Source organism: Urocitellus parryii, chromosome 4 (assembly GCF_045843805.1).
Source record: "Urocitellus parryii isolate mUroPar1 chromosome 4, mUroPar1.hap1, whole genome shotgun sequence".
Classification (NCBI taxonomy): domain Eukaryota; kingdom Metazoa; phylum Chordata; class Mammalia; order Rodentia; family Sciuridae; genus Urocitellus; species Urocitellus parryii.
In genome coordinates this window covers 1181397-1197640 of record NC_135534.1, presented here as the reverse complement: position 1 = coordinate 1197640, position 16244 = coordinate 1181397, and the positions used below count along the sequence as shown (strand labels likewise).

Here is a 16244-nt window from a genome sequence, read left to right as displayed (position 1 = left end):
CCCTGCCCCCACCCCTTCCTTCCATTCCCCTCAGCTGGGCCCCAGCTCAGACCCCCCAGCCCACCCCACTCCAGCCCAGCTCAGCCCCAGCCCTGGACTCTGAGGCCTGTGAACACCTGGCTTTGCTGACCACTCATCCACAACACCCAGGTTGGTGCCCTGCCCACTGCAAGGGATGCCCCACCTCTAGGCCAAAGGGGGGGGGGCACCTGAGGAGGCCCACTGCCCAGCTTGAGCAGGCAGGGTGGGGAGGGACGTCCTGGCTGGGATCTGTGGGTGCTGCCCAAGTACATGTCCAGCCCCCTCGGAGGGGGGCGCCTAGCTCCTTCACCCACCCCATGTCAACTCCAGGCCCAAGACCAGAAAGAGGCAGAGCCCCAAGGATTGCCAGGAGCCAGCAGCACCCCAGCTCAGTCAGCCAGTCAGCTCAGAGCCCCCGGCTTCAAGCAAACGCTGCCCCCCCCCGCCCCCGCGCCCGCCAGAGGCGCCTGCTCAGGGCTCTTTTGTGCTGTGAACTGCTGTGTGGTCAGGATGGCCCAGCGCCCCGCTCCGCAGCTGTCTTGCGGTCCTCTGGGGCAGAGCTGACGCACAAGAGCTGCATGAACTTCAAGTGCTCCTTTGGTCTCCGCCTAAGCACGCTCCTGTGAAAGGCCACCCCAACAGGAGGCCAACGCACTGCGGCCCCCTTGTCCTGTGTCCTGCACAGCCCCTCCCTCAGGCCCGCACTGCCTTCTCCAGCTTCGGGGCAGGACTCCACACGGACCCCAAGACAGATGGTGGCTGTAGGCTCCAAACACCCCCAAACAGAATGGCAGCTCTGAGTGGACTGGGAAAGGGGGCTCTGACCAGCCAATTGGAACCCCACAACACACCAGCTGTTTCCCAATGAGCTGGGGGTGACAGGCGATTCCCAGTAAGAGGCAGGTGACTAAGCACCTGCAATAAAGGGTGTCATGGTCCTGCCCAAGAAACCAACCCACACCAGGGAGACCTGTCCCAGGCACCAGGAGCCCCACAAGCTCAGGGCCCGGTCCTGGGAGGGAGGAAACAGGGGCAGCCACTGTGGGGCCTGCCCCTTTGTCACGAGGGACCTGGGCTGTGGAGTGAGGCGGCGCCCATGGCAGGGCTCGGCCCAGAAAGGCTTGGGCACACCCCCACCTTCAGGACCTGGGGCCCTGACAGCCCAAGAAGGACTTGGAAATGATCCCGAGCTGCAGAGGGGGAGCCTGGTAGCAGGAAGTACCATGCACTGGCCACTCGCTGCAGCCTGGCCCACGTAGACAGCCCTGGAGTGCCGGTCAGGGTGGCATGGGGGCAGCCCACACAACGGCCAGCACCCTCCACTCCAGACACACGCGAGTTTCAGGGAGGGCTCAGGACGGAGTGTCCCTTGAGCTCCTGCCACTTCTGCTGTCTGGTGTCCGGGCCAGGAAATGGCGGCAGGTGCGTGTGCTCCAGGCTGGCCGGGCTACCTGGTTGCAGAAGGCTGCCCCGTGCTGCCCAGGCCATGAGCCGGTCATCCTGGGTCCCCCAGGTTGGCAAGAGAGCAAGAAGGATGCAGCCTGGGTTCTTGGGGGAGCAGAGGGTCTGGAGGCAGAGGAGACATGGGGTTCCAAGAGCTGGACTCTGGAGTGACCAGCCGGGGGCCTCAGCCTCCCCCAGATCCACCACCAGCACATCAGGATGGGGGGCTTCACACCTGCTGCTAGGATGTGGAGGGGCTGTCAGCCAGTAGGATGGGGTCCCCTTCCCTCCTAGGCAGTCACTCAGTCCCTGCCAGCACAGGTTGCCATGGCAACCACAGAGGCAGCTGGACCAACCTCGGTCTGATGCGACAGAAGCCGACCCTCCCCAGCCAGAGTCCCCAGAGGTGTCCACCGACCACAGGTGTCCACCTCCCACACGGCCCGGGCCTCAGAAGTACTGCAGCAAGGGTGGGTGTTCTAGGAGACCCTGAGAGCTACGCGGCCTCCTCCGAGGCAGGCGCTGCTCAGCACAGGGCAACCCCCTCCTGTGGCCCCCCAGGAAGGCAGGCAGGCCCTGAGAGCCTTCCCTGGCTCCCTTCCCTGGGCCACAAGTGCTGTGAAGCCATCAATTTAAGGTTGTGTGGGGACGGAGAGGCAAACAGCCCCCCACCATGTCCCTGTTCTGTGCGCCTGGCCCCACACACACTGGAATTGCATTCTTGTAGGGACAACCCTCCTGGAGGCGGGTGGGACCCCTACTCCAGCCCCCAGCCCCCACGTTAGATTTTGACTAACTGGTTTCTGCCACTCAGGATTGTAAAACCAGCCCAGTGAGATCACTTGCTGAACCCCGCTGCTCAGAAATGCCATGGGGCTGCTGTCGGGGCTGCTGTCCTAGTGGGAGGCCCTCCCCCCCCCCACTACTGACAAGGCCACGGGCCAGCCCACCTGCAGAGTGGCAGCCAGGGACCCCAGAAAGAGAAGTCTTTGGAGGATACTGGCACTGTCTGTGATGGCACATGCAGGTGGGGGCAGGGAGGTCAGCGTGGGCCAGGAGAGATGAGCAGAGTGTGGGAGGGAGGAAAGGCAGGGCCTCTGGCTGGGGGTCAGACATCTGGAGGCCCCAGTGCACTCCATGGGGGGGCCCATAGTGACATGACCAGAGGAGACCCAGCCACCGGCGATCCCTGCACAGTGCTGTCCAGACCCTGGGAATGGCAAGAAAGCTGTGCTGGACAGAGTGCAGGGGCTGGGGGCTGGGGAGTTCAGCAGGCCTGTCTGGGACAGCTGGGGGCGGAGGAGGAGAGGTGGCAGGGCAGCTCAGCAGATCCCCTCCCCCAAACGCCACAGCAGAGCCCCAGGGCCCAGGCTGCTCCCTCCTGCCCTGCTCCGCAGGCCCCACCCCTCAAGGGCCCCAGGGATGGGTGATGGGGTTGCCATGGTGACGAGGTTGGGGATGCCTTCCTTGGGAAGCCCCAGGGAGCCTCCACCTGTCATCCCACACACAGGCAGACACAGGCACCCAGACCTGCACACACGCACGTGACCTGTGCACGCACAGACCTGTGCACCCCCACACCAACCCACATACATGCTCATGACACAAACACAGGCACACACCCTCGAGTGCTGAGAGCCACGGCCGAGGCCAGCACTCGAGCCCCAGCCCTAGGCTGCAGACTCCGGCCTCCTCCATCTCTGGCCTCAAGCCTCTTTACAAGCTGCTGGCTGGGGTCCTGCCGTCCTCCCTCCAGGCCCTGTGACAGCCCAGCAATGGGTCCACCCTCCCAGAAGCACAGCTGGCCAAGGGTCTGCTTGCCAGAACCAGAGCTGCCCCTGGCCCACCTGCTCCCTCTCACCTGCCCCTGGCCCACCTGCTCCCTCTCACCTGCCCGACCTCCCCATGCTGAGGGCTCAGTTCCCCTCAGGGATGTCCTCCACTGGCCCAGCAGGACCCAGTATCACTGAGTGGTCAGTGAGGGCACTTCCTGGGTCCAGGGACACCTCTGGTCCCCAGTGCTGAGGCAGACATGAGGAGTGGGGCCCAGAGGGCCAGGAAGGCCCAGCTCCCACAGCTCAGTGCTGAGTCCCAGACCTGCCACTGGGTGGGCAGGGTGCCCCTGGCCCTCCCTGCTGGAGCCTGGGCCCAACCCACACGGGAATGACCTTTTTGTTGGGATGCACCCTCCTGGAGATGAGTGGGAACCCCCATCCCAACACCCCTGGTGCCAGGTGGTCACATTAGATTTCTACTAAACAGAGCTGCCCTGCCCACCTAAGTCAGCTGCCAGGTCACTTAGCCAGAGCTTACTGCATGCCCCCTCCCTGCCAGGCCCCTGCAGGAGGACTCAGGGAGCTCAGAGCCTGGGGTGCAGGGGTAGGGACCTCGTGAAGCCCAGCAAGCTGAGAGGTGGGCCTGGCACAGGCAGGGGCCACAGGGAGGCCGGGCCACACTTTCCAGGGACACCTCTGGGGTCTAACCCAGACGTGAGGGTGCTGTGTGCTGTGGGGCAGCGCAGGAGCTCCAAGTCCTGCCCTGGTGGGGAGGACTGCGGCGGGCCAGAGAGAGGGAGGCGGCGGAAGCTGGCCAACCACTCCCCCGCCCTCTGCAGCAGGGGCAACCTCCCAGGGCCCAGACGCCACCCCCCAGACGGACCTGCCACCCAGACAACCAGACACACACACCCCCCACCCGCCACACCAGGGAGGGAATCACGCAGGGCCCTGCAGTCACCCACTGCGACAGGGACAGAAGCACTGGCCCAGCCCCCGCAGCGTGAGTGCCTGCTGTCCCCCAGGAGCAGCCTGCGCGGTAATCTCCAGTGTGGGGTAATAATAGAATCTGCTTAGTGGGCAGCAGGCAGGAAGGACAGGGAGAGGAGAAAGGCAGAGCCTGCTGGCCCACGCCCTGGTGCTCCCAAATAACAACATCTGTCCCCAAGTGCCACAGCGCCAGTGGCTGCACCAGAACCTGGGCAGGGTGTCTGCCTTACCCCATCCCTCTCAGGGCTGGGGCTGGGGCTGGTGGCCTCTGTCATTCCGGGCCCCCTGCCATTCCTCACTGCACTCTCCTCCAGGAGCCAGGACATGAGGTCAGAGGGCCCTACACTGTGCCATCGCACCCAGGTCTGCACCCGGCCGGCAGTCAGGCTGGCACTCGATCCTGGCACGCCAACTCCTACAAAGTTCACAACCCTGGGAGGGGTGTTCCTGGGGAGGGGACATGACAGGGAACAAGGGTCAGGAAAGGGAGGCATGGGGAATGGGGGCAGAGGACAGGGGCAACATGAGAAGCAAGGCCCACGGGAGAAGTCAGCCCTGGCGCCCTGGGTCCCATCCCTCGGAGGCCTCGGGGTGCTGGAGGCTGGGGGTTGAGGCCAGCTGCAGAAGGGCACCACACAGGCGGTTCCAGGGTGGCCAGGGCAGGGCCACAGGGTGCCTCTGTGGGACTGCGAGGGGCACTGGCTCCAGATGCCCCCTCCAGAACCCATGAATCCTGCTGGTACTCCATGGGCCTAGCCTGGAGAGGCGTACAGAGGGGCCCCACCCCATGCCCCAGGAAGGGAGCCAGGCATCTGTCACTGCCCCCATGCCACTGGGCATGGCACTAGAATACTCACACCAGGAGAGGACCCTCTCTAAAGAAGCCCAGACACACCCAGACGCAAGGTGCTTGAGGACCTCGCAGGTGAGCAGCTAAACCCAGGTCAGGAGCAGGAACCCAGCAGAACCCACCTCCTGCCCCAGCCACCAGCCACCCACCACACAGCCGTGCTCAGCCCGGCCTGCAGGCCACCCCAGGTAGATGAGGCACCTAGAAACTCTGCGGTCATGCTCAGCCTGGCCGGATGGGCACGAGGTCAGTTTATGAAGCCATGAAGCCGTGAACCACCCGGAGGGCCACGTTTCCCCAGGCCACACTCATCAGAACAGAGCCGGACACTGCCCTCCACTGTGGTACCCATGATCATGCCCCAGGCATCCAGGGCTTCAGTGCCCAGGTCCAGCTCAGCGATGCCACATCCACTGGGCCTGGGCTCCATATGGGGAGAGGACAGGCCAGGGCCTCCACACACACACATGGCCTGAGACCACCTAGAGCTTCATGTCCAATCTGTTCTGGGTTCGCCAGCCACCCCCAGGGTGGAAAAGGCTCGGTCTCCAGGCCCAAGAAGACAGGCATCCAGTGGTGAGTCCCCGAGGCCCAGCAGGAATCAGCTGGAACAGTGACAGGGGAGCATGCCTGTGGCCACCGGTCACTCTGGAAGAGGCCTGCCTCCCCAGAAGGACTCTCTCAAAGACAAGAGAATGTCCCTCAGAATCAGTGCCACTTGTGAGATTCACAGGGGCTCCTGTAGCAGACAGGCAGCCACATTCGGCCCGGGCAGCACAGACAGACCTGGAGTCCAGCAGTGCCCACTGGGCTCAGGGCCAGTGTCCCACAGGAGAAGGCCCAGGGCCAGCATCCACCAGCAGGAGACCAGCATAGAGGGAGCTGTGGGCAGTCCCCTGCCTACCCCCGCTCTCTGAGAAGTGGTGGCCCCCTCAGTCCAGGACTCACGGCTGTGTCCATCCACAGATATACTTGTCACACGGTGGCACTTGCCAGGGGAGCTTCTGTCTGGACTGCTGTGATGAGGTGTGAATCCCTGGGACTTGGTTTAGAGCTCACAGACCTCCAATCCGAGGCACCCTGGCAGCTGGCTCGGTGCTGATCCTCCTCTGGGAGCCAGGCCCCAGGGCCTCTCTTCCTTCTCAGCCCCACCTGCCTTCAGCCCATGTTCTCTCCCCAAGCCAGCCCAGGAGGGCAGGAGGGGCTCCCTGAGTCCAGGCCAATCCCAAGTGTCCCAGCCCAGAGGGCCTGGGGCTCAGCCTTGAGGGATGCCTGGGTTGGCCTGTGGCCTGGGGGCGGGCACCTGGCACCTCTCACCTCTCGCCTCCCAGCGGGTGGGACACAGACAGCACTGACTCAGCTGAGCAGCCTAGGGCCCAGCCTGCAGTGGCCTCTCCTCTACAAGCCCCTGTCTACCCCAGGGCCATCCCACACTCCTGCATGTCATCCACTCATCGGCCACCAAGAGCACAGGAAAAGGGCACCCAGGAGGCTGCACCAGGTGACAGACTGTGTCACTCCCCCACCCTGGGTGCCCATCGTCCCTGTCAGAGTCACCCAGAGGGGTCTGCTGCAGCAGCCCAGGAGAAACGCAGCCGATGTCAGAATCAACCACAGGTGGGAGCCATTCTCCACCAGTGACAGACCAGCCTGCAGAAGAGAATGGACACACCTGGCCACAGAAGGCCCAGCGCACACCAGGGCCTCGGCTGCAGAGAACTTGAGGCCCACAGCCGGGGGCAGACCTGGGACTCAGTAGGCAGCAGAGCCCCTGAGCTCCCTCCAGCTGTAGCTGGGGTCTGGGGACCAACACCTGCCGGCAGCCCCCTCACAGCAGGCGTTGTGGATTTCAGCACAGTCCTGCTGGACAGCTCCCGACAAGCAGCAAGTTGGGCCTGGAAACGGAGGAGAGTGGATGGGGATGGGTGGAGGGCCATCTGAGCTGCCCGTCACCCAGGAGGCTCAGTGCAATGGGTGCAGGGGTCAAGGACCATGTGGTGCCAACTGTCCACATCCTCCAGGGACATGCCCCTGCCAGGGGCCTATTCTTGAACAGTGGCCTATTCTTCCAGGCTGCCTCAGACCTGGTCAGCAGACTGTAAAGTGCACACCTGCACCAAGCATGAGCCCTGACTGACAGGTGAGAGCACAACCCATTTCCTGGCACAACCCCGACCTCAGACTGGAACCCAGGTGCCTAGGCAGCAGGTGTGCACAGGTGGGTATCACATGTGTGAGTACGCATGGAGGCCACAGGTCAGGCGCGTTGGCAGAACAGCTCCAGAGACAGCAGCTGGGACAGGTATCTTGCAGTCACTCAGCTCCACGTCCACCCTGTCACTGTGCATCTGCTGGACATGCTGCAGTGTCCCCCACAGTGGCCCTCAGAGGCCTGGAAGGTGGACTGAGCGAAAGCCCCTATCCCAGAGGCTGAGGCTGCCCTGGAGCCAGGAGCCTGAGGGAACAAGGGGCTGTGGCAGAACCCAGCGTCCAGCCAGTCAGGCCTGGGGAGCTGACGCTGAGAGGTCCAGCACCAGGAGGAGTCTGGGAGGAAGACTCCCTCAGACCTGCCTGCAGTCCAGCCTGTGCAGACGTCCCTGTGGAGCCCGTGGCCACTCCTGCATCCCCACCTGTCCCCTCCCCAGAAGGAGGGACTGGAGGCCTGGGGTGGCACTGGGCTCTCTGGGGTGGCAATTCCCGCTCCCAGCAGCAGAACTAAAATGGGCCCTGCTCCTCCTGTGTGACATCCAGTCCTGCTGAGATGGCACCCACATGCCTGGCCTGCAGTGAACATTCTGGAACGTGGGAGCCACTGTCCCCAGGCAGACTCAAGTCCACACTTGCTGCCCCCACCCTGGCCTGGTGCTGGGGCGTCACGAACAATGGTGATAGACTCTAGGTGGTGCCCCAGCTGGGGGTCAGGGGTTTTGTAAGAGGAGGCAGACAGGCCATCAGCTCCCCTGACCCTCCAGGTGAGGCCCTGACCAGTATCAGCATCAACCATGGGCTTGTCGGGAATGCAGACCACCAGGCCCACCCAGAGCCCAGCCTTGGTGACACAGGGCAAAGGACCCCTGAGAACGGTCCCCACCCAGGGCCCAGTGGGCCCTGGCCATGGCCTGGGGGAGAGCTCAGACCCCTGCTGTCCCCTGGATAGCAGATGCAGAATGGCCAGCAGAGGAGGTCCAGGCTTCAGGGGACAGTCCTTCAAAGTTAAACTGCTGCACCAGACTGGACTGGTATTTAGAAATCAGCATGAGTTTCCAGGGTGACAAAGACACCGCACCTCAGAGCCTGCCTTCTCAAGCCAGACACCAGAACACTTAGCAAACCCTGCCTGGGACGCGCTTCAGATAATGGGCCTGGGGTGTGAAGCAGAACTGGCCCTACGTCCTGCAGCCAAGGCTGGAGCCTGCTGGGTTCCAGAGAGTCCTCTCCACATCCATGTCAGGAAATGTCAGGACCGGGGTGAGCCCAGGGCTGGAACACAGTTCCCACCAAAGCCCCAACCCCACAGAAGTCCCAGGAACCACAGAGCTGAGGGTCAGCAGCCCCAAGTGTGAAGGCTGGGAGCTGAAGGGCCACAGTGGACCTGCTGCTCTGATGCCTGCAGGCACAAGGCAGGGGCTAGGGTGGGTGAGGCCACTCCAGGGGTCACCATGGCCACACGGCCAAGGGACAGGGACAGAACCAATCCCTTCACTAGCCCAGGGCCTGTGACGCAGGGGGACAGCAGCTGCCAGCCAGAGCCCTGAGGGACTGTGCTGGACAGGCATCTCCTCGGCTGGGCACAGCTGGCCGGCTGGCTTTGCCACAATCCTCATCATCCCTCCCTGCTCGCTGCCCCACAGATGAAAATCCCCTCAGCTGAGGGGGTGAACAGGCACAATGACCATCTGTCCTCGCCTCTCCTGCTGCATCCCAGGCCCCTTGAGCTGCATGCCTCCAATCCCCAGGGAGCCACTGGCCACAGCATCAGGCCAGGCCCCCATTCAGCCCGTGCAAGGACGTCCTCAGGTATCATTTCTCTGTCTCGCCCAGGCCAGCTCACAGGGGGGAAGCCAAGGCGTGGAGACAAGCGATCCCCACCTGCAGGCTGGGCTCCCACCCAAGCACCTGGAGCTGGCCCTTCCCTCAGGCTCTGCCCATGACTAGACCTCGGGGCCCAGACAGGCTGGGACGGGGCTGCCCAGCTCCAGGCTGGCTGGAGGGGCCCTGGTGCCACGGGAGGACTGCAGGGTGGAGCCAGCAGCCCCCTGAAGCCCCCTGCAAGTCCCGAGGAGGAGCAGTCCACAGCAGGGACTAGCGGACTCTCAGCCCAGCCACGGGCTCAAGGCTCAGGAAACCGCAGGGCACACGGAAGCCTGTGGCTCTCAATGGCCAGGGACTCCTGGGCTCCTAGGTGAGTCCCAGGCCTCAGGGCCAGGCTTGCTCCCATGTACTCCCTGCCCACCAAAGACCTCCAGGCTCAGCCAGGCCCTGTGGAGCTGCAGGCCCTGCTGGGTGCCCAGCAGGAGGGCAGGGCTATCTGAGGAGGGAGCTGCTCCTGCTGCTGAACTCAGGTCTCTGAGACAAAGTGAGTTAAGAACCCAGGCTGCCTCTCACCCCTAGTGCCACCAGCCAGCAGCAGTGCCAAGACCCCTGCTGGGGCCACCTCTGGCCAGCACCTTTCCTGGGGCAGATGGGATACCTTGACACCTCTGGCCCATGTGAGAAAACTCTCAGACCCAGGGCAGGAAGGTCGCCTGCTCCGGAAACAGCTAGGCAGGGCTCAGGTGAGCCTCCAGCCAGTGTAGCCACCTGGTAGTCACCCAGCAAATTAGCCCTGCTCCGGCCATAGGTCCCTAAAGCTGGCCTCAGTTACCCACACTCATGTGGTGTGACCCAGAAGTCCTTCTCCCTGGACACGGGGAGCCCACCAGGCAAATCCTCCCCAGCCCCTGCCCTGGCTTGTTCACCCAGGCAAGACGCTACCCAGCAGCCTGGGTCCCCTGGGCTTCCCAGCCACGCCATCCCTCCGAGACCACATTCCTGACCATGCAGGCTTTCCCTGCAAACCGCCCACAGCTCTGAGCCTTACTGACGTGCAGCTGCCCCCGCCTACATCACTGGCCACGCAGCAGCTGTCCAGGCTGCCCTACCGTCCCTGCCTGAGGGCCAGGAAGACCAACCCTGCCCTTCAGGACCCTTGTGCCCAGCCTCAGCTCAGAGTGGGCGGCAATGAGGTGAGTTCCCTGAGGCCCTCCATCCTGATGCAGGCCAGGAACCCCTGCCCCCAGGAGCCCTCCAGAGGATCCCGGGACTCCCAACCTGGCCCTGGCCCCCATCCCCACCAGCCCAGAACTGTCGGCTCAACCCTGGCCAGGCCCACAAGGATGCTGTGGCCACCCATGGAAAGTGGATCTGTTCCCACAGACCAGGACCCCTGGGGCAGGTAGGACCTGATCTTAGCCTGAGGACAAGTGCCACCAGGCTCTACACACATCCACCTACGAGACCCCCATGCCCTGCTGGAGAGGTGCCGTCAGAGAGGAATTCTGGACCCAACCTCCGGCCAGGACACCAGAGGCCACAGAAAGAAGAGGTTTCTCTTTAAAGCTGCGCGGGGGCCACTGTCCTACAGGCGGGGCTTGACTCCCAGCTGCTGGGCTCCAGAACACTGGCCCCTCAGAAGTGGTGGAACAAGGCCTGGACGGAGCAGGCTGGGCTCTGAGAGGCGGCCAGCCTGGCACAATCTCTGCTTTGTCCCTGGAGCCTCAGTCCCAGCCCAGCCTCCATCCTGTCCAGAGCCCAGGTCAGCCTAACCAGCCGGCTTTCCTGGGGTGAGGCCTTGGGGAGGCCTGCGGGCAGCTTGGCCACCTTGGGCTGGAACCTGGGCCTAGAGCCAAGCACACAGAGGCCTACCCCTGACCCCACCACCTGCAGGCACCAGGACGTTCTGGCACCCTCAACTCCCTGCAGAGTATAGGACAACAGGAGAGACAGCCAGCAGCCCCGGACAGATGCCCCTGCTGCCCACTACCACACGACAGTTGTGCCTGGCCCAGACACCATCCAGCCTGGGAGCCTCACAAAAGTTCCATGGAAACCCATTCCACAGATCGGGGTCCTGAGGCTCAAAGCCCCTCTGCTGCCTGGTGGCCAGAGCCCAGGAGGACCATGCACAGACGCCAGGCCAGTGAGACAGAACCACTCACCAAGCCGCAGTGACCCCAGGGTCTGCACACAGAGGTGCGGCCTCCAGAGGCAGCCTCACTGTCCCCTGGTACCGTCCAAGGAGAGTCACCAGGTCTCAACTGCTCCTGTGGAGCACTAGCCACAGACTTCCCAGCCACTGGGGCTGCACTCAGTGTTGCCCGTCTGCTGCGAAGAGAAGGAGCCAAGCCAGGGCAGGGTCCGTGGCCAGCAGAGGACACTGTTGCTGCCTGCCCACCCTGCACTAACACTAGGAGAGAAACCAGGACAGACAGTAGGGCACCGGGCCCACCCCACTGGGGCCCACACTCAGGAGCAGGCCAGGGCCAGCTGCAGGACAAGCAGCAGGCAGCTCTAGTGCCCTGAAGTACAGTCCTTGCTGGCCTTGAGGTGGCTGCTTGGGGAGAGGAGCCGGCCACATGGGCAGATCAGGAGTCCCCACACCAGTGACAACCAGCACAACACGTGGCCACCCTGTGAGCACTCCGGGCAGGCAGGGAAGGGGCAGGACGCAGGAGCCTGCTGGCACCTGCGCAGTGGCACCTCAGTGGTCCCAGCTGGGCTCCCCCTGAGCCTAGGTGAGGATCTGTCAGAAACAGACTCCCCAGGGGGCTGGTGAAGGGCGGCCAAGCTTCCCATGGCAGGGAGGGCCAGCCAGGCAGCTGCGTAGGCCATGTGCGCGGCAGTCTAGACCAGCCCCACCTGGGCGATGTCAGGGCAGAGGCCAGCCACAGCCCACCCTGGAACAGCAGCCCTGCAGGGGCCTGCCACACCAGTGTCCTCACGGGGTCAGGCAGCGCCTACTCAGCCAGCACTTCAGGACCCGCCTCAGTGTGGGCACCCGGGCCAGGGCTTCTGCCCAGCATGCCTTTCCAGCACAAGTGGTCCCTGCCCCTGCAGGCGCCCCACCGTGCCAGTGACAGTGCAGCAGACCATACAGGTGCCCCGGTGGGTCGGACCCTCTGGGCCTAGCTGTCCCCTTGGGACAGTCCTCACAGACCAGCTCCCAACCTGGAATGGGCACTGAGGCAAGGTCTGCACTGCTGGAGGAGGGCTGGGGTGGCACCTGGGCTGTCTGGGCGGAGACCCGAGCAGGAGAGAAGCCAGGTGGGACAGCTGCCCACCCCAACACTCAGCTGTGACCTGTCCTGTGTGGGCAGCCCTCTCCCAGGCTTTCCCCCCTCCAGGAACACTGCCCTTGCTGGCGGACTGGGTGCCGAGGCCCAGTTCCCTGGTGGGCAGAGCCCGTCAGACAGCAGGGTCTGATGTGGGGGAGGGGAACGCACCATCACCTGTGAGACTCGCAGAAGGCCCACCTGCTGGCATGGTGACCACCAGACACAACTTGTGTCCCCAAAATGGAGTTCTGTCACCTATGCCACCACAGAGGTCACCAGGTCCCGTCCAGTCAGCCACACGTCCCTTGGGCCCCAGCACCACACAGCACCTCAGGTGGGTCCCTCCCTGCCTTGGCTCCACTTCCCCAAACCCACATGGTCCCCTTTGTGTCTTCCTCAGCTCTGCCGCTTTCTCCCCTCCAGGGGGCACCTGCAACTTCCAGGGACACCCTCAGTTCTGCCACGTCCCCTCACACCAGGCTCACCCTCACCCCCCTCCGTCTGTCACCTGCCCCCATCTAACTGGCTTCACCACCCTGGACCCCTCTCCAGGCCACCAACTGCCAGAGAGTTCCACTGGGGAAGAGAGGTCCCAGGTCCCCTCACCCACCAGCTGTGACCGAAGCTGGGAAAGCCGGAGGCAGGTGAGTTGGACGGCAGGGACTTGGTGGGTAGCCCTTCATGTCCATTCCCAGTCCTGGGCATGGCTGACCCTTCCCTGAGAGCCCTGTCACCACCTCCTCCCCTCCCCTGCTTCTGGATGAAGGGACTCTAGGCACAACGGGGCTCCCAAAACAGCCAGGGCCCACAGTCCCCTCCCTCCTCCCTCAGGGTCCTCCCGGGTCCTCCTGGGCTACCAAAGCCGAGCTCTGGTTTGGGCAGGAAGGTGCCTGCTGTTGGCCACTGAGCCCGCAGGATGAGGGCCGTGCAATGCTCCCTCCAGGACCTAGGCAGGTGCTGCCCGGGCTTGCCGGGTCTCCCACTCCTGCCGGTACCTCGATGGCGGGGACTGTGTTCTGGTGTCCCTGCAGGGGCCCAGCCCCATCAGTGACTCAACAAGAGTTTCAGAGCCCTCGCTGGTGGGTTCCCCTGGCAGCCCAGCAACAACGGCCCCGGTCCCAGCACCAGTCCTCGGGACCACAAGGTCCACAGGCGGCGGTAGACAGAGGCAGAGCCCACACTCTCCCCTGAGGTCTCCCTGCAGGAAGTCTGTCCCCCTCTGGAGTCAAGGGCAGGTCTGGAACACAGCAACTCTGCCCAGCACACACACACACACACACACAGGGCCCACATCCACGAAGATGACCCCTCAGAGAAGACAAGTGCTGTGGTGGACTCCCTGGCTACACCTCTACACTGTGGCCACCAGAACTCTGGGTCAGGCTGCCTTCTCAGTTCTGCACCCACCTTTCACAGCCACGGCTGCTAGTGGGAAGAACCTCCCAACTTAACCGTAGGGCAGTATAACCCTTGCAGTGGGGAGCAGAGAGACTAGCCCCTGCCCCCAGGGGCCGGCGGCACTGCACACAACCCACGCTGTCATCAGGTGCGTACAGAGGGTGTCTCGTGATGACATTTTATTGGTATGATAATTAGACCATTTCCCTGCCTCCTGCGCTAGGCTGCCCTGGGCCCTTCCTTCGCCAAGGATGTCACAGACTAGTTGTCCTTCCCTGGAAAGGTGCCTCTCCTGGACTCAGCTGAACCACAGCTGTCTGTGCTTCCTCCTCAAGCCCAGACACCAGCCCTGGGCCGGGCCCTGGGACTCAGCGAGAGGAGACAGATCCTAGCAGCCCAGACCCTTCCTGCCTCTGCTACATCACGGCTGCCGCCCTCCCCAGGAGCCCAGGCTGGCCCACTTTCTTCCCAGACACAACTGCCTAGCTCTGCGTCCTGTGGCCCTGGGGTGCTTGCAGAGGGACTCCTGGGCCCCCACTCTTGTGGGCAACCTCCTGCTATCCTCCATCCTTGGGCTCTGGGGAACTTTACAAAAAGGAAAGAAGTGGTCAGTGCCAATTAAACCTTTGGGCTACCAGAGATAGGCTGGTCCTGGGAGAAGAAAGAAAATGGCTGAGTCCCAGCCTCCCACAAAGAGGACTGTGTGAACGCGCCTGGCTGACCAGATGAGGGGGCTGGCCAAGCCCAACCAGGCCTGGAAAGTTAGCCAAATGCAAGGGGAGCTGTGCACACTGCTAGCCCAGGGTTGGGCCTTTCGGGGACCTAACCTGTCACGGGAAAGACAACCAAGACCAGCCAGAAAGTCCCCTCCTCTGTAGACTCTGGGTCTGCTCCAGGGGCCAGACCTGGATACTGATCCAGGCCCAGTAACAGTCACCCTCTTCCTCCCCTAGGGAGCACAGTGTCGCATACACGGAGGCCTGAGGTTGGGAGAAGAGGAAGGCGCTGTCCAGCTCTCTGACGGGTCCTTGCTCTCTCCCACCCCCTCCGCGAAAGGAGGTCCGGGACTGGCCAGTGGGGCTCTGGCGGCCAGGACGGCCGGGGTCGCGCGGCCGGGGCGCAGCTGCTCCAGCAGCACGCCTATTAGCGCGGCGCAGCAGACGGCAGATGGGCTCCCGCTCGGCCCCCTCCTCTCGCGGCACAATGGGCTCCAGCGCTCGGGTGCACAATGCGGCCCGGCCCGCGCACCTGCAGCGGGGCCGCCGGGCGCTGCCAGGCCGTGTTTTGCGCCCCACCGCGGTGCGCCCCGGGCCGTGCCGCGTGTCCTTGGGCCGCGCCCGGCCGACCGCAGCCGCTCGGCCTGCCGGGCTCCGCGGAGGGACCCAGGCGCAGGGCTGACGGGGGCGCACGAGCCGCCCATTGTTCGCGGCCGCCGGCCCGGGCCGGGCCTGCAGCATCACGACTAGGCAGCTTTCCCCGGCCCCGCCCGGCGGGTCCGCACGGCCTCCCCGGAGGTGCGCCCGCCCGCCAGCCCGCCTGACCCGCGTCCCGGGCCACTCGCGCCCCTAGATCGCCCGCGTCCTCTCGCGCCGCGCCCCGCACCCCCCGCCCGCCCGGCCCGCGCCCCCAGCGCCGGCGCGCACGCACCTGTCTGACCCTTGCCCAGCGTCTTCTCCAGCCGGTAGGGCCCCACATACTGCGCGTGCTGCGCCCCGCCGCCGTCCTTCCCCGTCGATGTCATCGCTCCCGGGCCCCGCGCCGGCGAGTGGGCGCCCGGGCGCGGGCAGGGAGGGGCCGGCCAGCCGTGCGTCCGCGTCCGCCGAGTGCCGTCCGCGCTGACCCGGCCGGCGGCGCCCCCGGGAGGGCCGCACTGCTTTGCGCCCCCGCTGCGCCCCGCCGCCCCCCGCGCTGCTCGCGCCGCTCGCGCCGCGCCCGTCTGAGGCCCGGCCGGGGTGATGCCTCCGCCTCGTCAAGACAGGGCGGGCGGGGGGAACCAGGCTTCCGCCGCCGCCGCCGCCGCCGCCGCCGCCGCCGCCGCCGAGGCCCGCGCCCCGCGCCCCGCGCCCCCAGCGCACGCCCGTCCGCGGCCGCGCTGCCGAGCCGAGCCGAGCTGAGCCGCGCAGCCGAGCCGAGCCCAGCCGAGCAGCCGAGCCCAACCGAGCCACGCCGCCGAACTGAGCCTCTCTGCCGAGCCGAGCCGAGTAGCCGAGTCGAGCCGAGCAGAGCCGAGTCTGATCGAGTGCTGCGGGATGTAGTGACCACGGCTAATGGTGCCCGCAGCAGCCAATCAGAGTCACTGCCCAATCAGCGCCTGCACCAACTGCTCGCCCGCCTCGGCCTGGGCCGAGGGCTGCTGGAACAGTTAAGCTGAGGACCGGGCGGGGTTGGGGCGGGGACCGGGTGGAGCCAGGCCAGGCCAGGGCACCTCCAACCCGCCGCCCAGCCTCGCACTCT

At 64.8% G+C, this 16244-nt stretch overlaps 1 protein-coding gene across 8 annotated transcripts in view; it reads right to left on the bottom strand.

Annotated features, from left to right (window-relative positions):
* The window catches only part of Brsk2 (BR serine/threonine kinase 2), a 62994-nt gene extending 47463 nt beyond the window's left edge, over positions 1-15531 (bottom strand). For all 8 annotated transcript variants that reach the window (XM_077797407.1, XM_077797409.1, XM_026379989.2 and 5 more), the window contains exon 1: positions 15438-15531. In XM_077797407.1, coding sequence (XP_077653533.1) covers positions 15438-15531 — 94 coding nt within the window. The remainder of the gene's footprint in view (positions 1-15437) is intronic.
* Positions 15532-16244: the final 713 nt, after the last annotated feature.